Source organism: Lepidothrix coronata, unplaced genomic scaffold (assembly GCF_001604755.1).
Source record: "Lepidothrix coronata isolate B3197 unplaced genomic scaffold, Lepidothrix_coronata-1.0 Scaffold89, whole genome shotgun sequence".
Classification (NCBI taxonomy): domain Eukaryota; kingdom Metazoa; phylum Chordata; class Aves; order Passeriformes; family Pipridae; genus Lepidothrix; species Lepidothrix coronata.
Genome location: NW_016690269.1, coordinates 739,306 through 763,107, shown reverse-complemented (window position 1 = coordinate 763,107; position 23,802 = coordinate 739,306). Strand labels below are relative to the sequence as shown.

Genomic DNA, 23,802 nt, shown 5'->3' with positions numbered 1-23,802 from the left:
AGTTTATTTAGCTGTAATTAAGAAGGGAGATAAAACACCTCTCTTACTGTGGAACTGGGCTTTCAGGCTTCTGGAAAAAACCACTTTGTGATGGCTCTGCCATTCTGCATCCTGGAATAGCAGTAATGGGTACTTAGTGTATCACATTAACCTGCTTGCTTTGCTTACCTCAGATCCTCTGTTGATACACAATCAACTGGTGACTGGTCCCAAAATGCTTGAGTGTTTGTGGGTCCTCTTTTTTTTTGTTTTGATTTTCCTTCTTTTCTCCTTTCCTAAAAGTTTTAGGAGCTGTTTTGTTAGGGGACTGGTTTTTCAGTTATTTGGGAGGATTAATCTTATCCGGGAAGATCAGATAGGCTCATTAATTTACTCACATGTGTAAGTTCAGTTGCTGACTTTAATTTGTTCTAAAAGTCTTTCTTATGTCCCTGTGATGATAAGTGTGTTTGATGGCTGATTGCTGCTGTGATCTGTGTCCCTTCAGTCAGCTATGGGGATGAAGGCTCTCGTGGCCTGTTTTGGTACTCACAGAAGACCAGGAAGATCTTGGCTCTGCATAGATCCCTTAAGAACTCTGCTGGCAGCAACCGTTGCACATAGAAATGGGAGTGTAATAAAGAACACAAAAGCAGTGGCTTTGCTTACTTGGCTTTGCACAAGTTTAGGGCAAATATGCATTGTACTGTAGCAATCCAACAGCTTTACCTCAGTTGTTTTTTTTGTTTTACTGGACAGGATTCAAACTCATATAATAGCTGTAATTCACTATGGGGTATTTATTTATGTATTACTTATAGAAATTAATCAAGTTTATTAATGATCTTCAGATTTTTATCTGGCTCAGGTTCCCATGCTGTACAGATGCTGTGACTGTAAGGGCTAGCTGCATATGGTTGTATTTTTTCTTTCTCCTTTGTATGGTAGTACAAACAACAACAGAGCTGAAATATTTAATTTGTTTTCTTTAAGGAGAATACTCTTTTTGCACTTAAAGCTAATGATAAATTAGAAATATAGAAATTACAATGAGCAAAGGCCTTCTAATCCCTTTTCTTTTGATTGTGTCTTAATGCTTTAATTTATCTTGGAACAGACATTTTCAGTTTTTCATCATGCATAGCATTCTAAACAAATGCACACTCACATTGTTCCAATATTTTCTGTGTGAGATATTGATGATGACAAATTGAGATAAGAAAAGCCTAAGACACATCTGGGTGGTACATTCTGAGATAATTTATTGATTACTGTGTCCCCTTTTGCCATTTTGTCATAATGGGGTTATTAGTTTACCCTCTTTATACTACAGATAAAATTGCCAGCCTCATGAGATGTGAGCACAGACACCCCCTACACCCACTTTCACTGTGAACACAAAACAAGTTAGCAGAAATCCTTCTTCATAGTTTCATTCTTGGTTTGAAGACAATGTTTATTGCTGCCTAATGTGGAATTATAATCTCTTTCTCAGGATTGTGTAATGGCCCAGGACACTACAGTGCCGAAACTGAACTTTGAATATTGGTTGGATAAAGCTGTTGAATGGGGTCAAGCCACTACACTGGAATCCCAGAAAGATGTGTGCCTTCACTTGCCCCAGCTGCAGGAGTTTCTACATCAGCTTTATGAAACTTTAAAAGATGTGGTAAGTAACCTTAGAAGGAAGAGTAACCTGTTTTGAAGACACCCTGCAAAACAATCTGCACCATGTTTTGATAAAACCAGAAGCTACAAGTAGCAAAGAAGTTTGTGTTGTTGACCTAATGTACTGCTGGATCAGAGGGGCAAATTGGGGAAACAGTCACAGGTAATGCAAACAGGAGTGTGCTTCCTGTTTCCCTAATTTATTGGGAAAAGAGCTTTTTCTCCTTTATTGGTTGATGTCACGTGAGATTTCCCAGCCAGTGCTCTAGCCTCTTAACAAAACTCTTTAAATAAACAAGAATTTGATTCTGGTTGTCGGGTCATAAATTGGATGATTTAAAGGGCTTAACGTGTAAATCTGTAACTGATCCTTAAAACCTTAGAGGGTCTGGTGACATGTTAACCCTGGTGTTACGGCACACACAGTGAATTCTGGCAGCATGGGCAGACCACTGACATCTGCTGCTGCCTGTTCTGCTTAGTAGTTTAATTGTTGTCTGCACTCACTTGAGTGCTTTTTATAAAAGTAAATTTAGTTGTTTCTATGTTTAGTTGTTTCTGTATTTTTCTGAGCATGGCTTTTTCAGTGTATATGTTCAGTATAAGTAGCTTTAGAAATACTGCATTATGGCATAAAGCTTGCTTCTTATGGAGGTACTCCTTTTTAAATATTCTTCTTATCTGAAGACTTCAGAAAAGGATTTGTTTCTGAACTGAATTTAAATTTTAAATAAAAGATTTTTGGGGAGTGGTGTTTCTTCCTATATTTATGTATCTTTTTCTTAAGAGGGGAGAAAAAAAGAACATTGCTACTTCAAGTAATCTGAGGCTTGGCCTGAAATGGACCTTGTGAATATGGCCCCAGAAAGTCTGGGCCTAGCCCCAAACGTGAGACAAATGTAAGGAATTTATTGCAGTAGCAGGAGATGGTTATCATGTTATGCATGTTATCTCAGCACAGCACTATTTTTCAAAGCCTTCATTTATTAGATAGTAAAGCTACAAAAATGGAAAAATAAGACTGATTACACAGGATTGTATATAGACTATACTGTTTATTACTTTTATAGTGAAGCTGCTTTCTATTTGGTTAGAAGTTAAATGTCAGTTTGTTACTGGCTAGTCATTAAGTAAGTTAATTTAAAGAAAGCAAGCAGAAGTAACAGAAAGATACCTAGTTTTGTGCCATAGTAGGTATTAATTTCTTCTGAAACCGTGAGACTGTATTAAAGCAGTGAGGATCAACAAAAATGTATGTTAATAGGGCTTTTCATACAATGGGATCTTGGTTACTGACACTGTTCTGGTTGCTGGATGTGAGGCAAATGAACTAATTTTCTACCATAGTTAAGTATTAGGTAAGGAAATTGCTTATGTTAAGTTTTAACTTACTTGAATTATGACATTTAGCAAATTTCAGGAAGTTCTGCTTTTATTACAAACCTGCAGGTGTTTTGCTTCCAGACGATTTCACAGTAAAACCATTGAGATTGTAATTTATAACAATCTCTATCATTACCAGTTCTGCTAACCTACTTTTGACGTGCAGTATAATTACTATCTTTTTGCCTGTTTTTATGTTTTAGCAGGGTTCAGTTGCAGCAATCCAGCGGTTCCCTTTAATTGGACAGCTTTTAGGAAGGCTCTGTTGGAATCCTTTTGTTATAGGATATGGTAAGAACATCTAATGATATTCCTGTAGCAGTTCCATAAACTTAGTTCCAGAGAAATTAACATAATATGACTTGTTATGGACTATAATTTTTTTCCATAAAACACAACATTCTTTTTTACTGAAGTAAAATTTTGAGATTAAATGACTAGCCATGTTATTTAAAATATGTGGCTTTGAGAACTGTTAAGTTTGCTTTTGGATCTAATGACTTTCATGGATTAGTTACAGAATCTTGACTTGGGACCAGTAGGTTTTAAACCAGTGAATGTTTAGGTGCTTCATGATCTCCAGTCTTATTTTCTTGTTATATTGATTACATTTTGCTAGGATCTCAAAATGTATAAAATTTAATGCTTCAAATGACTTTCAACAGAAGTCTCTTCCAGTTACGTATCAGAATATTCTATTAGATATGCTAATATAGGAGATTTAACTTTTCTGCTACTTACATTTTTCTAATTAGTGTAAAGTTCTCGTAAGTTATGATTGAGTTTGTTTTTATTGAATTTATTCTGAACGTGTATTTTCCCTACCTCTCCATCCTCAACTAGTGAAAATGCACATAGAGTCAAAATTAAAACAGTTAAGTGGTGGCACAGGAAAAAAACATATGAAAAAAACAAAATGCTGTTACTGGTAGTGAACATGTTTGGGGGTGAGATTATAGAAGAGAAAATAAATTGGGCACAGGAAACCTGTTGAGAGGGAGCAGACACTCCTTGTGCGCCCTCACCAGCAGTTCTGTGCGTTTTCCAGGAATTGAGATGTTGATATTTTGATAAATCACTTGGGACCTCCTTTTGAGCAGAAACTAATTCTGAGCTTCTGTGTGAGGCCCTTAAAATAACCTTTAATCAGCCTGTTGTTCTTATTAAGAAGAAAAAATATCACGTTTTGTCTCTTCTGCTTTTTGCTTCCTTTTGGGGAAATCCAGGCAAGGCCAATGTTGTGTTCACCTAGAGGAGTTATTAAGTCAAGCACAGTGTATGTGCTGGTTTGGCTTTGCCTTCAGTCAGCTCCAAGCACAGGCAGAGGGAACTTGTCCACAAAACACACGGTGTGTGTAATGTCAGCACTTCTCCCCTGAAGGGAAAATTTGGGAAGAGACCATAGACAGAACACTGTCTAAACACAGTCCACGGACCACTTTTGCAGACCAGCAAATGTGTGCTTTTTGAAAAGCCTTTTTGTACTTTATAGATATATTTTTTGCAATGTAAAGGTTTCCCTTGTAATCATAGTTTCTGAGAATGTGACTGTTGATGTTTACAATTACACACATGCTTTTCTTCTAAATTTTCGTTTGGAATATACAGGTGTTTAGACCATCAAATTTTCTGAGCTGACAATATATTGTTTAATAGAAAGTACCTTCATCTGTATTTTTCATCAAAGCTGAAAGCCATCTGTGTCTGCTTTTGGCTCCTTTTCACAACAATCCCAGCAATATGTTCTTGGTTTCCTCTACTACTTTGCTCTTTTTTGTGTCCCTTCAGCATTTTCTGAAGCTGCAAAAGCACTTTTTCTGCAAGTTGATTGTTAACCTCTGAAGTTTGCTTGAGAGTGGAGTTTTACTACAGGGTTTTTGGTTTTGTCTCAAAGTGGCAAGCAAGAATTCAGAGAACTTTACTTGCTAAAAGTGGAATCCTTCACTTTCATGCTTAAAGATGAATCAAAGGGATTTTCTGACATCAGTAGACCTGAAGATGTCTGCTTACACATTCCCACCACTTCCTCTTCTTAGAGCCACCTGAGCACCCTTTGGACTGCTCCATTTTAGATTCAGCAGTTTTTCGTTTTGTTTGGCACTAGTTCTGAAGATATTCTTTAAGATAGTGCTGCCTGTAGCAGATGCTGACTCTCAAGTGGGTTTCATGTAATTTCTCATTTGGATAAATAGCTCATTCAGGCATGTATCTGAGGCCAGGCCACCCTCGCAGTAGAAGGAACTAATTTTGTTCAGTTCAGTCTTTCATACTCATAAATGGAGAAGGAAAAACCTTATACTTCTGTATCATGTCCAAACCACAATACCTATCACCTTAAATGGCTGTCTGTTGGTGCTGGAAGCTGCCATGGCTGACCACTGAGTGCAGGAAGTGTGGCCTCTGAGGGAAAATAATCTGCTCATAAACACTCCTGGGCAGGAGGTGACCACGTTGGCCCTGTTTAGAATGCTAATGTGAGGGAAGCACGACTGCAGAAAATCTCATGGCTCTACTTGTGGTCCTAAACCACAAGGGATACATGAGGAATTCAGTCTTGGTAAGGAATTCCCAATGTTTTTTTCTGTGGGCTGGGGGATTATCTTCTCAGTAGGACCCTCCTGGTTTGGGTTTTGAGCCCAGACTAACACTGAAAATGCTGGGGGCTCTCTTGGGGGCTCTGTGTGTCAGTGCGTGTGTGTGTGAGTGTGCTTGTGGGCGCATTCATGTCCACAGGAAACTCAGTTTTAGCTAATCAACATTTTCTGATATATTTCAATAAAATTTTACAACAAACTCTAAAAATAATATTTCTGGCTTTAAGATTAGAGTTTATTTCCTTCCATCTGGCCCCACTCATGACAGGGTTTTTATAAACTGCCTGTATCTCAGGATGATTGAGACTACAGTGTGTTGTGAGAAAAACATTCCCTTTTTTTCTTTTTTTCCCTTTTTAAAAAAAAAATTTGTTCTGAGATTGGCAGGAAAGAAGTGCAGTCTGATTGATCATAAAGGTTTAGGCTTTTGGTTGGTTGGTTGGTTTGGGATTTTTTAGTTCCTTTTTGTTTGTTTGTTTGGATTTTCTTGGGTTTGCTTGTTTTGTTTTGTTTTCTTTTGTTGGTTTTTTTTTACAAAAACAACTTCCAATCTGTCTTAAATTTCCTATAGAAAAGTTTTATTCCCTTAGTTGGAGATACATTACCTACCTATCTAGTAGATAGTTGGTAACCTCTTTTGGGCTGTAATTTCCACCACTGAGTTTTTAATTTTGTTTCTCTGGACATATTAGTTGGTTGGTTATTTGGATAGCCAGCATTCATTCATGCCATAATAAGATCAAGTGCCTTAATTTGTATCCTGATAATGGAAAATATCATGATGATATGTTTTCCATGGAGATCACAGTTGCTAGAAAACAGGGAGGAAAAAATGTCCCAGTAAGTTTTCTGTGACTGTGTGTTTGGGTTTTGGATTTGATTATTTTTTTCAGTTGCTGTAATTATTTTGAGATATTAAAATAATTACCTTATTCTTAATCTTCCCAGCTTTCCTCCACTGTTCCAGAGCAGTTGTGAAAAGAAAGCAGTGAACCTGAGGGTGGCCCTCGGAGGGTGTCACTGGGTTCTTCAGCAAGAGGATTTTATGGGCTGTTTTCCTGCTTCTCACAGATCTGTGGGAGGCTGCCTGTTTTGGTCAAAAAGTAATTTTGACTGGGAAAGTTTGAAGCTGTTCCAGTTCCTTATTTTTTGGAAGCTGTTGGCATAGCTATGACACCAGTGTAACTCAGTCTCACCTGGGTTGAGATTTGAATTTGTCTGGGTGAATCTGTGCTTATTCATGCTGGCAAGGTGTGCCAGCTTTGTTTATCTAAGGTTTATTTTCATCATTTTTGTTTTTGTCATACTGATTTACAGTTCTGACAGGCAACAGTACATGCAATTTACTTTATAGTATGTAACAAGTCATCATGTGTAGCAAAAAATCTTCCCATCCAGAAGTCTGTTCAAGCAGTTATATGCATTTTCTTCACCTCTTTTCTTTATTTTTTCTAAGTCAAAAAAGCCCTATAACTTAAATAAAATGACTGATTGGCATACTATAGACATACAGTATAAACCAGGTGAGTCAAAAGAAGGAATACTTGAACTGTGTGTACACTCTTGGAGATAGGAGATTTGAACTTCATTTCTTTTTCCATGTCTCTTTCTGTGTAATTCATGTAATTGAAAATTATCTCAATAGCCAGACTTTATAATCAGGCCATATTTTAGTACTAGTAATTAATAATGTTTAAAATCTTCATTTTCCAAGAAGCAACTGGCTATCATTTAGCTGTTTAAACAAATAAACCACTCTTTGCTTATTTTTCCTCCCTTATAATGTCATAATAGAGTTTAGGTGAAATGTTTTCGAAGGAGATAAAGTTGCCTATTAGTGCTGATGTCTGAATGCTATTGGAATATGGCTGCAATCAAAGTATAAGGATACTTTGAATTTGTGCTGAGCCGCATGCAATATATGTACTTTAACTTCAGTCTTACACAACCTAGGAAATTATTAGCCTTGTAAAAATCCTTATTAAAAAAAACCTCAAACACATAATGTCAGAATACTCCAAATTGTAGTTGGTTAAAAGTGTATGTTCGGGAAACCATTTCTATTGCAGAGATGTTAGTCAGTGGGAGGTCAGTAATGGCCTACAGGCTTGTTGGACATTTATTGAGGAATACTGGTTTAAATCAATGTTAACATCTCTGGTCACCTGGTGAAAATACAGGCATTACTTAATGGAGCTTTTATTTTTTCCTCAGGCTTTCCCAACAAAGCACTTCTAAATAATACTGTTTATTACATCCTGGATAACAAATACACAGAAAACAAAAGAAAGCATTCCTTGGGCTTGATAATCAAACTGTCTCAATATAGTTTCTAAACCTCATGTGGTATCACTTGTTTGTATTTTTTTAACAATCATAGTGTTGCTTACTGAGTATTATATCAGAGCTACAATACTACATCCAGTTTTCAGAATTTTCATTTCAATCATGTAGTTTCATTCTGGGATTAAATTCACTGTAAAAACTCTTAGTATCTGCCAAAGAGTATTAGAAAAAAACTACCAAAGCCTATTGAAAACAAAGTTGTGGCAAATAATAGTGAGTGAAATGACTCTTACCTGCTTACTCCAGATAATCAGCTCCTCTGTAATAAAGTCTGTGCATCTGAGCACTGACAGTATTGCTCATTATGGTAGATTCTTAAAGAAGAGAACTCATTTCCAACAGGGGGTTAGAATTAAGTAAAACCCAGTCTGAACAGAAAATCATAATAGGACTTTTTTCCCATCAGCATTTACCTACTCTGCTGTCTGCAGAAATGTAGTTTTCCTGAGACATGGGGATTCTCAATATATTTTTACAGAGAACTTGGTATTTTACATTCTAGCTGTGAATGATTTCATACTTCACAAACCTTAGTTTTCTGTAAGTGAGCATACTTTAGATGTGCAAGCTTTGGACACAATGCAATAACTATTTTACTACTGTCGATTATTGTTTATTAATAATGATATTAGATACTGAATTGAAAGTTCCTTGATAGCCTCAGGTATTATTTACTAGGTCCTGCAAGTTTCTAAGACCATCTAATTATCGTATAGCTTTTGAACCCTTTGATACCTTTTAAACTGCTATTGAAGAAAATGGTTACACAAGGTGTACAAATGAATAACGTTAAATGTGTGGCGTGCATCTGGTAGAAGAGGAGCACTATGAGCGGAGGCTGATATTTAGGGCTTTAGTTCTGTGGATGAATTGGGATTGTTGTGTGTAATTCTGTCTGTGTTTTGTTTGGGTTTTTCTTTTCCCTCTAAATGTATCTTTATTTGCTTTTTTCCCTACAGATGAAAGCCAAAAGGCTCTGATGTGCTGCTTGTGTTGTCTGTACAGCAGTGAGCCACAGAACCCTGTGGAGGTGAAGGCCAACAGCTGGATCCGTGTAAGTGAGTGAATCCTTCTCGGAACTACTTTGGATTAAACTGATCATTTAAAGGTGCTGCATCTCTAGACACACTGTCAGTCTGTCAGTTCAGAAACTGCTTCAGACACAACTTGCATACGTACTGTGTTGAAGTCTATATCAGTCTAATTATGACATAGTCACTGTTAGTTTGTCATTTTAAATCTTAAAAGAGGTGGCATTTTACAGTGAGTAGTTTTGGTGGCTCATAACAGTAGTTTCATCAAGTCTGGAACCTGGGAATAGTAAGTAGCAATCACAAATCAGGAGGGAAGCAAGCATTGCTATTAAAAATAAGAACCTTTCAACTAGGATAAAATAAATAACTGGAGAAATGCCATAGTTTGTTTTGAAAGCAGCTTATATTTACTCTGTAATTTTATTCTTTTTTGCTTTTGTTGAATCTCCTGCCTGTGAAGAATTTAATTGTATCCAAACTTCTTTCAAAGGCAGACAAAGGGGAGGGGCAGTGCTTGTGTGTGGATTTATATGTAGTGACTTAAGAAATAATGAATCCTTAACTGTAATCCCAAATTTAGGGTTTTGCATGCCACATCTGTTCATATTTTATATATTTCCACACTGACTTAGCAAAGCACATCAGCATGTAAATAACTCACAGCACACTGATGCTTAACACTTTACATTGCTGAATAGCAATTTGGGGGTGCAGTGCTGTTGCTTTTCTGTCCTTGCATTTTCAATGGATCCATATAAAAATATGGTATAAAATACAAATGGAATTGTTAATATATTTTTTTATATCTTATAGTCCTCATAACTAGTGAGACTAGCAGCCTGAACATTATTTATGTACAGTCTGCTAAAGCTGAAGATACTTCTAGACTTCTCTAAATAGCTAAGTTCTTACTCACTAGTTTATTTTGTATGTCAGTTTATCTAGGTGTGCATGTAATACTAAGATGTACAAATGACAATAAAATAATTGATGATGATGGTGATGCAGATTTTCTGTTAGTAACTAGCTATATTTAGCCATGTAATATTGTTGATTACATGCAATAGACTGAGAAATAAGTTCTCACAGTCTTTCAGATGCTGTTGGTGCCTGTGTATACCCATTTGGTGGGTTGTACCATGCCATGAAATTCTGAACAATCTAATACTAAGTAAAATCTCCCTTGTTTCCTTCCTATCTTAATCATTTTTCAGGAGGCTTTTACTGAGGTTAATATACTTGGAATTCAGAGTGTGGGAATGCTTGAATGCCGAAGTAAAGTGATTCCAAAAAAAATTCTGCCTTTTCTGATGTAATTTTGCTGGTTGGTTATAGTCTTCATAATGAAATAGGAGCTGCATGCACAACACCATGCAGTTAGTTATCAGAGAGAGCAAAATTTGTCTTTTTTTTTTTTCTTTTTTGCATTAATGATGTTAAGTGGTGAGGGAGAGTTGTACCCAGACAGTCTGTTTCTAGGAGGGAAAAAACTACTTGGTTTAATCTAGATCAGTTGACTCATTTGATTAATGTAACTAGTGGTTTTGCTGATATAAGAAAAATTAATCAGGTAAGCAGTAACAAACAGTTGGGGATAAATGGAGGTGGGGCTGCTGCTTTTGTCAGCACTGCCACCCTAAGCTGTCTTGCATTGAAACAAACATGTTGAGCATTTGATTCAAGCCTTACTGGAATCTGCAGAATTTTTTCCACCCTGTCTGGGTGTCTGAATCAACTGTAATAGCCACTGTGACTCAGTGGGTGAAGAGTTAGCCTAAAAGTTCGGAAAGATTGCATGGAGGAGTTGAAAGCACAAACATGGCTTACTGTCATTCAGCTCTTCCCTTGTTGCCTCAAGTGGATGTAGCACAGCACGAGAATACAACAGTTGAGATTAAGAGAAAAGATAATATTAAATTGTTTTCTATAGTGATTAGAATTTCTTGTCGGTTTCTTACTGCTCAGTGGGCATGATCACAAAGCTTTTTGGAGAAAGTGGTTTTATTTCCCTTACATACATCACTGTAATTCTATTCACCAGCAATTGTGATATAGGGACTATCACGCTTATTTTTATAGAAGAACCTAAGTTAAATATTTTGCTACTCTTGAAGGTTTGCTTTTACTATATGTGATGATGATTTATGTTTAAAAAACAAAATACACACAGTAAGTCCATTCACCCACCTAATGTGCACTTAACATTTTTTCCTCCTGAACTGCTTTATTTTCCTTGTTGTGTCTCAGAAGATTGTCACAGAAAGGGATCTAGACACATTTGCTATGCAAGCCATAATTTGAAGTCAGCATCAGCTGTTTTAATATGGATGACCGGTCTGATTGGAAAATTATTTGGTCAAGTTAGCATTGAATCTCTTCTTTCCTTTGCTGTCACAGCTATGTGTGTTGAGCGTGAAATTCCACCTTGCTTTTTATCATGGCAAGCACGAGTTCCTGAACAGTATTTTGGGCCCTTTGAGTGCATCTTTGACTAAGGTCACTCATAGGAAGGTTGATCTCAAGTCTTTTGGTTTTAGCTACTAAATTGCTTTTTCAAAGTTGCAAGACATATATTTAATGCCAGGTTACTTTTTAACTTTCTTGCCATTGTCATAGAAAAGCTGTGTTGCTTTTAGTGACAAGAAGGGCAGCTACCTAATTGAACTGCATTATTGTTACATTTCAGAAACCAAGATTGTGCACGTCCTTTAGTCCTTTAAAAGAATAAAATGTGAATAAAATAAATTACTTGAAATTGTGCAGTGTAGACTGCAGTTGATTTAGGACTAGGTGCTGTTTAAAATGGTAGATGTTTTTTGTTTTGTTTATGATTCTGAACTTTAGTGTTGGGATCCAGGTTCCCTAGGTCTGTTATGAAGCCAAACACAGCATAGGGAGTTAGGATATGTGCTGTCACAGACCTCTCCCTGATGAGAACAACCATGACCTGGTGAAACTGGTCTTTCAGAAGGTTACTTCATTCTCCAGCAGGCCTTCTCTGAGCAGAGATTTTCGGAGCTGTGAAGTGAGTGTGGTTCTGAGATGGACTCCTGTCTGGTGGAGTCTAGAATAGCTTCCTCTCACTCTTGCAATCACCATGCAGCAACTAGAGAGCTTTTCTGAAGCAGGTTTCATTTTTATGAACTTGGTCACACCTTTTCCTCTGCTCTCAGCTTATAAACCATGTTTATGAATTGCTTTTGGCTTGGAAATTCGTTCCCAATACCACGCTTATTGTATTGTTTTGGAAGACCATACATGCTTGTGAGAATGCTACAGTCCATCTCTTTTCAAATGGAGTAAAATAGAAACAGTAAATATCCCTCTTTTAAAACATTCTCTTTTTTTTTCTTTATTTTTTTTTAAAATGGGATTCATTTTTTTAGTGTTTTACTCTCCCTCAAAGGAATACAAATGAATAAGACAGTGTATACATAATAGCTTAAACATAGGGGTGGAAAGCCTATAAGGCTTGGCGTATGTTTTCAGAGGTGTTTTTTTAGCTTGACCAAATTTGCCTTTCTGAAAATGTGTAGTTCTTTTGTGAATCTGTGCCCTGTGCATGGCCATGTTATATTAATAGGTGTTCTTTGTAATTTTTAATGGCACTGGAATTATGAAAATTATTTTTGTTCTATTTTATAAAAGTACCTAATGCAACTTGTGTGTTTTGTCGTTCATTAGATTTTATACATGTTTTTTCTTTCCAGTGTATTATGGGTAATTTTTGAACCAAGCATGGTGTCATGCCAAATCCATGTAAAAATTTTGATTCAGAGGGTTTTAATTTTATTGCGACAGTAAGTTTCTAGTTCCTCAACAGAACTGGAGGATCTGCCTTTTTTTTTTATTATCAACTTAATACTAGAATTTTAATTGTGTTGGTTCAGTTAATGAAGAACTGACCTTTCACCTCTACTTCTCAGTCTATGCCAGAATTTTCAGCAAAAATGGTTTTTTTCAAGACTTTTGTTTTCTATGTTGCAATGTATCCAAGACTGTAATGAATAAACATTGAAAAGGTGGTCTCTTATTTATGGTTCAAAATGGAAATGTTTGTGATTTACTTCTTGGGACAGATATACCTGCATTGAAATGCTGGTTACCTCTCCCTATAAACTTGCACTTGTGTGTGTTTTTTCATTTCTCTTTGGATGTCAAGGACTTCTGGCTTGTACCTTGGATCATCCAGCTGTCTGATCAGGTGTTTCAATATTTGTAATTCTTAACAGTTTAATTCATTGACATATGTTTTGGTTAGACAACAGTACTCAGGAACACTAGACCAGGTTGCTCAGAGCTCCACCATGCCTGGCCTTGAACACTTCCCAGAAAAAGAACAACACTTTAAAAACAGGAGTTCAGCAAAATTAAATTTCTTAAAATTTTAGGATTTTAATGAACTTACGCTTTGTCTGTCAGGAGTGAATTGCTCATTGATTTGCTGGGACTTTCTGAGGTTATTTAGTTATTTCTGAGTAAGTCTCATACAAATTGAAAAAGAACTATTAAAAGAAAGAAGTTAGACAGTAGACACTGATGGATCTACAGGCAAGTTGTGGAGAATAACTGAGAAAAAACCTGTAAAGTCAAATTAAGAAAAGGGCAAGGAGTCTGAAACCTATGACTGTGTGCTTGTTTTCATGTATTTTGGCTTTTATTTGGAATGAATTACCCAAGCATTTCCAATATTTCTGTCGTGGAGGCTTTACAGTGAATCATGAAGGAACTGAGGGTGCACCCTGACTTCTATATAGTCTAAATCTACCCCCTTTTAGTTAAAAAGCATTAATCCTTGTCCTGTTGCAACAGACCCTGCTAAGAAGTCTATCTCCATCTTTCTTATAAGCCACCTTTAAGTATTGATAGGCTGCAATAAGGTCTCAAGATCTTACAATAAGACAACTGTATTTTCTTCTGTGTCTGTTTTATGGTTAGAAGCCTGTTTTGGAGGATATATGGCTTATATGAATGTATTAAAATATGGTATACTGAGCATGTGAGGCAAAGTTTGAAAATGGGCACAGTTTTTCGTAGTACATAGTGATGACAACCTTTTTGCCTATTATGATAGCTATTTACTAACCCAGTAAATATACACAGTGGTGTATATTCTTACTTACCAGTATGTGGCATTCTTCATATTACATACAGGTACCCATATATTTGTTTTATATTAATATATAAACAGTTTTCCATTTCACAGCATTCTAATATATATTCCTCTAAGGAAAGATGAACTATTTTTTTTAATAGTAGTCTTGAGATTAGAAGCCAGTTTCCCTTCTGTCCATGTTGTGTGGCACTGGTTTTTTTTCATTCTTAGTTGTCTAATGATGCTCACACTAGTGAGAATTCTGTTTTAAGATTCCTGAAATTTTTGGCAACAGTTCAGAATCCTCACTGATAGGAGAATTAATTTCACTGTCTTCTATGCTGTATGCACAGTGCATTCAGTTGAACTGAGTTTTGTCTTTTCTTGCCCATAGTTGTTCTAGGAATGTGGAAGAATTCTACCTGTGTTTTCCCTTGTTTTGATAATGACTAATTCTTCATATTTATGGGTTTTTTAATTTTTAGGGGCTTTGTGTCTCAGGATCTGTTACATCAAAAAGTGTATGAGAACAGTTAAGTAAGCCTTGGTTCTGAAGTGCTTAGAATGAAAAACTCATCATGCAAATAGATTTAGAAAAAAGCAAAAAGAAACAATTATTCCTTTCCTCCAGCCTTCTTCCTCTCTAACTGTTGGAAAGTTACAAGTAGTATTCTGAACAGATTTTTTTGTATTTCCTGTTCTTTGTTTTTCCTTATGACATGGTTTCATGATAACCCATTTATCTATCATCATGCTTTGGCTTTTTTAAGGACAAAATAATCTGTCTATTCCGAATGTTTGTAGTATGTCTCCTGTATTGTTTTGCTGTTCCGATGCTTTAATTTATTCTGTCACCATTTTCACTGCTGCTAGTTTCGCGAGTTTATTTGCTGTAGGCACGAGATTCTCCCCACGATGTCGGGTACAACAAATGATGCATTGTTTTGTGCCCGGTGCTTTGTTAGGAGCCAGCCTTTCTCCGTGCATGGACACGGTGGGCGGTGGGAGCGGTGCCGGTGCCGCCCGGGGACGGGAGGTGGCGGTCGCTGCCCTGCGGGATGGGGATCGCCGTGTCCGCAGGATCCTGCACCGCTCCCACCCTCTGCCTCCAGAGCAGGAATCAAACTGATGGCAGTAACACTGCGGCCTTTTCCAGGTTCCATCGGGATGCGTTTTGTTAAAAAGGCTGTGCTATGTGGTAGGCTGTAATTTGTTAAATTTGTCACAGAGTCACAGAATGACCTGGGTCAGAAAAGACCCTGCCGTGGGCAGGGAAACCTTTCACTAGACCAGGTTGCTCAGAGCTCCACCATGCCTGGCCTTGAACACTTCCCAGCTTCTCTGGGCAACCTGTTCTATTGCTTCACCATCCTCACAGAAAAGATTTTTTTTCTAATATCTAATCTAAGCCTGCTGTCTTGTAGTTTGAACCCATTCCCTCCTGTTGCATCACTAGATTCTCTCATAAGTAATCCCTCTGTCCTTCTTGTAGGCTCTCTTCAGGCTGCAGTGAGGTCACCCCAAAGCCTTCTCTTTTAAAGGCTGATAAATCCCAATTCTCTTAACCTTTCCTTGTACAAGAGGTGCTCCATCCCTCTGATCAACTTGGTGGCTCTCCTCTGGGCTTGTTCCCAGAGGTTGATGTCCTTGCTGTGCTGTCCTGTGCCGAGGACTCAAAGCTGGATGCAGCCCAGGGTCTCACCAGAGCAGAGGGGCAGAATCCCTCCCTCACCCTGCTGCCCACCCTGCTCTTGGTGCAGCCCAGGATCCAAGGGGCTTTCTGGGGCAGGAGCACACTGCTGGTCATGTCCAGCCCCTCATCCACCAGCACCCCCAAGTCCTTCTAGGCAGGGCTGCTCTCGATCCAATCATCCCCAGCCTGGATTGATACTGGGGTTGTGCCCTGACCCAGGAGTAGCACCTTGCATTTGGTCTTGGTGAACCTCATGAACCACTTCTTGAGCTTGTCGAGGTCCCTCTGGTTCCTGTCCTTTAGGTGTGATGAGGTGTCATGAGGATGACAAATAAAGATGAGTGCACTCTGTAGGGAAGGACCGAGTTGAACTTGATTTCTGCAACCAGATTAATGAGTATAAAGAATGCTGTTACAGAGTAAGCATGGACAGGCCATTCTCTGGAGCTGGTAAAAAGAAAAATTGGGAATTAGCTGTTGTGCATTCTGCTTTTATCTTCAGCTGTTCTGTGTTATGGAAGTTTTCCTTTCTTAGTTAAAACTAAGAGCAATCGTTAAATAAATATGTCTCATAAAAATGGAAACAAACAAGAGCAGTCTGCCATATTTCCTGCTGCTAATGGTTGCCTGTTCTAGAGGCTTTTGTGAACATACAGGAGATTCTGGATAATTACACACTAGTGATCCCTTTTATGATATTGCTTTGTTTATGTTTGGAGGGGTTTTAGATGGTTCTTAAAATTTTTGATTGGTTAGAGCCTTGAAGTACTGGAACTTAATGTATTTTTAGAAATATTATTGTTGTGCTATGCAATTATTAATGTTCTCAACATTCATGAAAATTTTAATCCAATTTTACATGACACATAGGCTCATATCCTGTGGACAGAATGGGAAATGCAGATTTTAATGTCATTTATAAGTTGAAAAGCCATCAAAGTTGCATCCAACAAACCTGAATGTTTTACTTGACTTGTGAGTCACAGAATAATAAGTGTATTAGTTTTCTGAATTGGAAAAGCTAGTTTAAAAATGTTTCCAGATTCAAGAGGAAGACATAGACAATACTGTTTCTCAATCTGATGTTTAAAATTCTTCTAACATTTTTATTTTTAATGTGTGAAGTTGAATAAACAGGTTAGCATACCTCAGTGAATGTAAGTGTAACCATAGGTAAACTGACAGTTTTCCCATTGTTTATTTAAGCAACAGAGGATCAAAAGCCTTTGTGCCACCATAACTTCTGGGTAGTTCTCAGGCCCCCGTGTTGTACAAGGAAGTTTGAATATGTAACAGTGGCAGTGACTGTACAGTTCTGTTTGCTCTCCTAATCCACCTCTCTTGATGCCTGGTGCATGTGCACACTTTTAGACTAGATCTCAGGAGCAGAGTGAAACAGGTATCTGAAGGGCATTTTATACTGGAGGGGTTTATCAATTACATATACTAGCAAAAATTAGAAAACTATTCTGACTGCAGATCAGACATGTTAAATGCCAAGACCCCATGCCAATATATGTACAAAAGAGTCAGATGTGCCATTTTGTCCAAGGCAATGCTATTAAAACCCAGAAAATTGAGAAGACAACTTTCCTTTTTGAGTTAATTGGTGTTTTAAAACAATTTTATTTTAATTCAGCCAGTGTGATCTTGGTGAACTGTTACTTCAATCTTGTATGCAAAAGCCATGTGCACATGTATTGTGTAAAGTAAAACATAAAAATGAGATGAGGTAGAGACTGAATAAGGGAAGTGAAAATATTAGAATTTGTGAAACAGTTTGTAAATAAGACTGAGAAAACCCCAGTCTTACAAACTTGAGGGCTGACTTAGGGGTGGCGTGGGTGCAGTGGAGCGCAGGACCAAAAGCCTTGTTTGCAGTTCCCAAGTGAAGCCAGAAAGACCCAGCTCCTTAGAATCCTTGTTCACAGGCACTGTCCCACTGGCCTTGGGCACAGACAGACAAACCCCTGGGAAGTTTCCTCAGCTCCTGGAGGAATTGGTGAACTGTCAGTGGTGGCACTGGGATGTTTGGAGAAGGGCGGCTCTGAAGGTGGTGGCCAAGGGTCCCACCTCTGTCACCAAATGTTAAGGAAACTCCCCTGTGTGACCATCCAGCAGCCACTCTGGCATCCACACTCGGCACCAGAGCCTGTCACTGAAGCCCTTTCACAGTGGGTGACTCCCACATGTAAATTTGCATTCAGGCAAGTACACAAAAAGTGAGAGGAGGTTTTCTCTTTACAACCTGAAGAGCTGTTGTCTGTTAAACATTTACTAACTTCCTTACCAGCTTCTTTATAGTAGGAATTGAATTTATTAGGGTGTATACTGTCTTTCTGAGGTCACACATCTACAAGGTAGATGATATGCTCTTTTTGATACAACATGTCTTTTTGCAAAACATTCCCTTTTCCTTGAATGCTCTTCTGATAGAATAAATGTCTGCATGCCAGCACATGTCAAAAAAGCCATAAGATGCCTAAAACCACAAGAGCAAGTCCCAGAAAATGACTAAGTAACTTTGAACTTTAGAAGAAAAGGAATGACATTAATGGAGAGTGTGACTGTCATAAAATAACATTTTTTTGCTTGTTTTTACTATCGTTGCTTGTAAACTTAGTTTAATATAAATAATATACTATAAGTAAAATAACTGTTATTTAAGGAAATAGTGTTCCATCTCTTCATTCTCTCTCTAACATTACCAACTTTAATTTATATGTGAAGTCGTGGATACCCCATACCTGGATGTGTTCAAGGATGGGACTCTGAGCAACCTGGTCTAGTTGAAGGTGTCCCTGCCCATGGCAGATGGGTTGGAACTGGATCTTCAAGGTTTCCTTCCAACTCAAACTATTCTATGATTCTATGAAGGTAGTACTTTGGAATTATGATATTCTCTCTTTAGGTGAAGAGTTTTGATTTGATTTTGTGGCCAATATACTTGTCATCTTTCAAATAAAATTCATTACCTACTATTTTGATGTATATGCACACTTTGTCAGTTGGTTAAGAACACCTCAGAAAATTACAGGAAAGGACATATGTTAAGAATAATTCAAGCATAATGTAAAGAGCTTTCCTCTTCTTTTTTGAAAAGAAGTATTCTTTTATCTTTATAAAAGCAAATCTTCAAGTTCACATTTTTCTAGGAGACAGAAATTTAAGATAACGTGAACAAAATATTTAGTGCACCTCTATATCTGTTCTTTAGTCTCCTTTTTAAGTTAGGAAGAGCCAAAATCATTTGTGATTTATCATTCCACAGGGGCAAATGGACCCCAAGACCATTTGATGCAAAAAGTATTAAAATAATGTTGGATTTACAATAAAGGATGTCTTTTTGAGATAAGAATACTATTTTAATGACATATATGGGTAATGTGTCTATTAAAAGGCTTTTGAATTGCTAGAGGACATACTGAGAAACACATTTTTTCCTTCTTATCTAGACAGTTTTGAAAGAGGGAGATTAAGAGCTGAACAGAGATATTTGAGTTAAAATTATGAACATACTTCACCTGCTATTTATTATTGAGGAAGTTAAAGTAGAAAGAATCAGTGTCATAGGTTTTAGCGTGGTTTTATTACAAATACAGCATTTGAAACTTTTTTATTGTCATTCCCCCCTTCTAAAGGGAAAACAATTTTAGTAACATTTGGACTAAGTTAAAATAACAAGTTGCTTTAGACTATTTGTTACCTTTGTGATAGTATCACTGCAATGTTTTACCATAGGAAAATACAAAGTAATCAGAGAGGAATGTCAGTGTGAGAGGGCTGGGGAGGCATGGAGCAAGGGATCTGGTGTTCCCCAGCAGTTGTGGAAGAGAGAGGTCTGTGTTCCAGGGGCACGTGTCCAAGAGAGAAATGTTAAGTCTCCTGGAGGCCAAAGTAGTTCAAAGTTACTTAATCACTTTTTGAGACTCACTCTTGTGGTTTTAGGGATCTTATGGCTTTTTTGGTATGTTTGGAAAAGAGGAGTTGTCATTCCTCCTCTAACCTGTACAAATAATCATCAGGAGCTTTGATCACTGCAAAGACCATAGCGTGTTCCTTCAGATGAAAGACATCTGATGGTGATTAAAGGATGTGTCTTGTTTATACTTTTCCTATTAATTTTTTTCTGTATTTTTCCATGGTCCTTCATGAGTGTTTGTGGCATTTTTCCTCAATCATTATATATGGAATTTACCCTTGCCTCCCATCAAAGGTTTATATGAAAGAGGGTCTAAAGACATTTCCCCAGAGTGGTCTGGGGTGGGTGGAGATGAATGGGCTTTTACCCAGTTCTTGATTTTTTTTTCCCTCAGCCTTGCTTTTGATACAGCCTCCTTCCCTCTTTTGCTAAGTGATGGCACACTGGTTAGTGTAATACTTCACAGTTATAGCCAGTAGATAATCTGTGCTTTTCAGAGGAGTATCTGCAGACAACTCTTGGAAAAATTGTTGAAATGGCACAGACTGCCTCATAAATTTGTTAGAGAAGAGCACAATAACAGCTATGTGTTGTGCTTCCAGCAATAGTGTTGTGCTGCTTTATTTTGTGTGATAGAGCACTAAACAAAATCAAATGAAAGCACGGAATATAAGTTTTGAACTTCTTTACTACTTAAGGCAGAGATCAGAACTTGAAATAAAATTTCTGCGAAGAGAACTGCTACTTATATTGATGTTTAGGGCTTATTTTATTGTTTTCAAAGTTACTGTTGCTATGAAATATTGAATATTCTTAAAGAGAAAGGGAGAAGTTATAATGCATTTAAACCATAGGGTCTTCAGAAGTGTTCAATACATGTAATCACTTAAAGTGACAGGTGGAATCCTGATATGTTAGTGCTCTCTAGATACATGTCTAATCCACAATTCACATAGCTTTTGTGCTTTAGAGATCTGAAGCAACAGCACAGCTCATTATAAAGATGTGGGGTGAAAGTGTGGTGTGTCAGTCTACATCTTTTGGTAGTTAGATTAAAGTGAGTGTTTCAGTGGTAGGTCTGCTTTCGCTATGTCACTGGCTATCCTATAATGCAAAATGTTTTCACAAACTTAAAAGAGAGGTATTTAAAGTATCGAATTTTCAAATCATTTATGCACATTAAAAATAACTTGGGATTCCTGTGCAGTGGTTTTCTTGTTGGATAGTGTAGGGGGACTTGCCAGAACAGATGCAATAGATTATTGAAGAAGACTGCAAGTATAATAATTACAGCCTGGACCAGCCTGCTGGCAGATCCAGGAACATTGCATTCTCTTTAATCAGAGTGCTTCCCATGGCGTGGGTGGCCACAGACTGCAAACATTTCAGTCAATCCCTTCTCCATGCAGCAGGGTTGTAAAACAGAGCTGAACTAAACAGCATTCCACAGACCTTTAAGGGGTTTTAATCTTGAGGAAATAGAGCTTCTCTTCACTCCTTTTGACTGCTTGCTTCTGCTAGCTCTTACCTACCAAATCAGTTCTGCTGGAAGTAAATAGGATATAATGTACTATCTATATGCTCTTCAAAAAGTTTGTTGTGCTTTGTTGGGGTTTTTGTCGTTAAAATGTTCTGTTGGTTTTTGCAGCAAGAAATAACTTCTGCACTTACATTAAGTGCTGTGTAATGTTCAATTTAAAAGCTTTTCTTCTTGGCTTCTGTAGTGGTTTGAACCAGGTTTTCCCCCTGAAGCTAAGAAAATGGTAAAACCCCAGGGGGTGATGACCCCTGGAAGTTTTGAAGTTTTGTCCAGTGGGCGCTCCTGCAAAATGTAAACATACCACAAGCAAACGGAAGAGAAGGTTTGTTGTAGTTTGGTTGTAGAAGTGGTAGCCATGTTCTGAGGCCACGAGGAGCAGGGGGCAGAAGCCCCCTGGGGAGGCTCTGCCCCCCCCCCCGGCCCTGGCTGGGGGACTGCAGAGACTTGGAACAGTGTTAGACTGGGCTAAGTGTCTGTAGTTATGCTGGGAGATGTTTTCTCCACCATGGGCAGCGGCAGGAGTAGTGACAGACCAACACTGACCAGAGAAATGGTGGCACAGGGCCAGAAGAGATAAGACGAAGCAACAGAGGCATGCAGCACCGCAGAGAGAACTCCTGGAAGGAGAGCCGAGAAAAGAGAGTCAGCAGCAGAGCTACAGAGTTTTGGGGGTAAGAACTGAACCAGACCCCCCAAACTCCTTTGAGACCTCCGAGAAAGGAGGGAGATGGACTTCTATTAAGGAGAGGAGTCTTGGACATGCAGCACTAGAGAAAGAGAGGAGCTGAGAAGCTCAAAAGCATCCTGAAGCTGGACCGGGATGGAGAGGAATGCAGAGGGGGGTGACCTTGGCCTTTCCCCTCCCCCCCTCGCCACTGCTGCCAAGGTGGCAGCCTGAGACAGAGCACAGGAGCTCTGGTAGAACTCTTGAGGCAAAGGCTTTCAACTGAATGCTGCCCAAGATGTTCTGACTCAGGGGTGAACCCCCCTGAGGAAGGGACTTTCATGAAGATGCCCCTGCACTTTGTGATATACCTGTGGTGACGCGAGTCTTGTCCCTGCTGGCAGTCCACAGGTGAGGCCTTTGCTTGGAGTTGAAGGAGAGCCAAGAGGAGTGAAAGGAAACCCCCTGTGTCTTGAAAGACCCTCGTTTGGAGATGACGGGCCAAGGGGCTTGGAGATCCCCTTGTGTGTATTGAAAAGAAATCCAGCTATCAGCTGCTGCATTGTGAAGAGGACAGATGACTGCTGCCTTAGAGACATTGCTGCTCTGAAGAAGGGATCTGTCCTTCTTCCCTCCTGGACTTTTATTTGGAGGGGAGAAGAGATCTGATCCATTGTAAACTCTTATGTCATGGTAGAGATAGTTGTGATCATGTGTATAATGTATTATAATATTTATTTGTACAGTCATTGTAATATATTCCCTTTCCCCCATTCTGAGTCTCGTGTTTTGTCTGGAAAAAAAACACGTCTTATACTAGGTTGAGATGGGAGAGGGGGCTTAGACTAGGGAATTAGATTTTGGGGATCTCAAACCATGACAGCTTTATTCTCCTTTTTTCTTTTTCCCTTCAATGCTCTGTGTGGTTTTACTGTTTCTGTAAAGTGCTTTATTGTATGTCTAGCCATTAGAACAGCACTTTTTCTTCAATCAAAATGAAGGGGAAGTTTTGGGAGTTTTTTAACCTTGCAGCCAGTTTACTGCTTTGGAAGCTCATTTTACCTCCTTAATGTTTAACATAAACTCATCTGAAATCTTCAGTTCCATGAAATAGATTTAAGTGGGTAAACTTGGTGTCATGCAAATAGTTACACAGCATTTACAGGCTTTTTTGGAGTATGTAAATCAACTACAGTTGAGGACAGATAATTTAATTCTATTTTATAAGTGCATGGGCAGGAAAGGATATATTTGGATAGATGAGTTCTTACATTGTATTTAGGCATTTGTGGAATTAAGTATGTAAATGAGCTTAACAGAAATGTCTTAATTTTCACTGGGTAAATAACAGATGGTTCAAAGTCAATTTTCTTTTGAATCAAACCAGAGGACAAGAGACTGTTAAATCAGACATAAGCATGTGTTGAAGATCTGACATCATTAAATTAAAGACCAATGACTTAATGAACTCTTAATGTGATAAGAGACCTTTCAACTTTTAAGTTTTTGGTTAAAATTCAGTTTTAAGGACCAAGTCTGCTTGCTTTGCAATGTGTCCCACGGGAGTAAAGGGTGACACAGGCACTTCTCTCTGTCCTTTGTGCAACTTCTTTGTGTCCCAGGTCCCAGGCCCTTTATCCTGTTGAAGTGTGTGCGACTATGCTGGGTACACACCTTGGGAAACCTCCTTCTCACAGCACTACCTGCTTAAAATTTTGTATATCTGCCTCTTAAACTTGCTAGTATTGGTTTTGTTTCTAGTAGATTAAAAAAACCCAAGGTTCTTAGGTGTGGTTAGAGCTCACACTTCTGGGTGAGGAGGAATATTGCAGTGAAAATGGGAATTGAATGAATCAAAGATGAGTAATTGATACAGTGACAGTA

The 23,802-nt window shown here is 38.1% G+C and overlaps 1 protein-coding gene across 6 annotated transcripts in view; it reads left to right on the top strand.

Moving 5' to 3' along the window:
- Window positions 1-23,802, top strand: part of FANCC (Fanconi anemia complementation group C) — a 64,106-nt gene that overhangs the window by 6,943 nt on the left and 33,361 nt on the right. For 5 of the 6 annotated variants that reach the window (XM_017821182.1, XM_017821184.1, XM_017821181.1 and 2 more), the window contains 3 exons: window positions 1,475-1,648; window positions 3,234-3,321; window positions 8,930-9,024. In XM_017821182.1, coding sequence (XP_017676671.1) covers window positions 1,484-1,648; window positions 3,234-3,321; window positions 8,930-9,024 — 348 coding nt within the window. In that variant the 5' untranslated portion in view covers window positions 1,475-1,483. The remainder of the gene's footprint in view (window positions 1-1,474; window positions 1,649-3,233; window positions 3,322-8,929; window positions 9,025-23,802) is intronic. The other variant, XM_017821186.1, reaches the window with a different exon arrangement.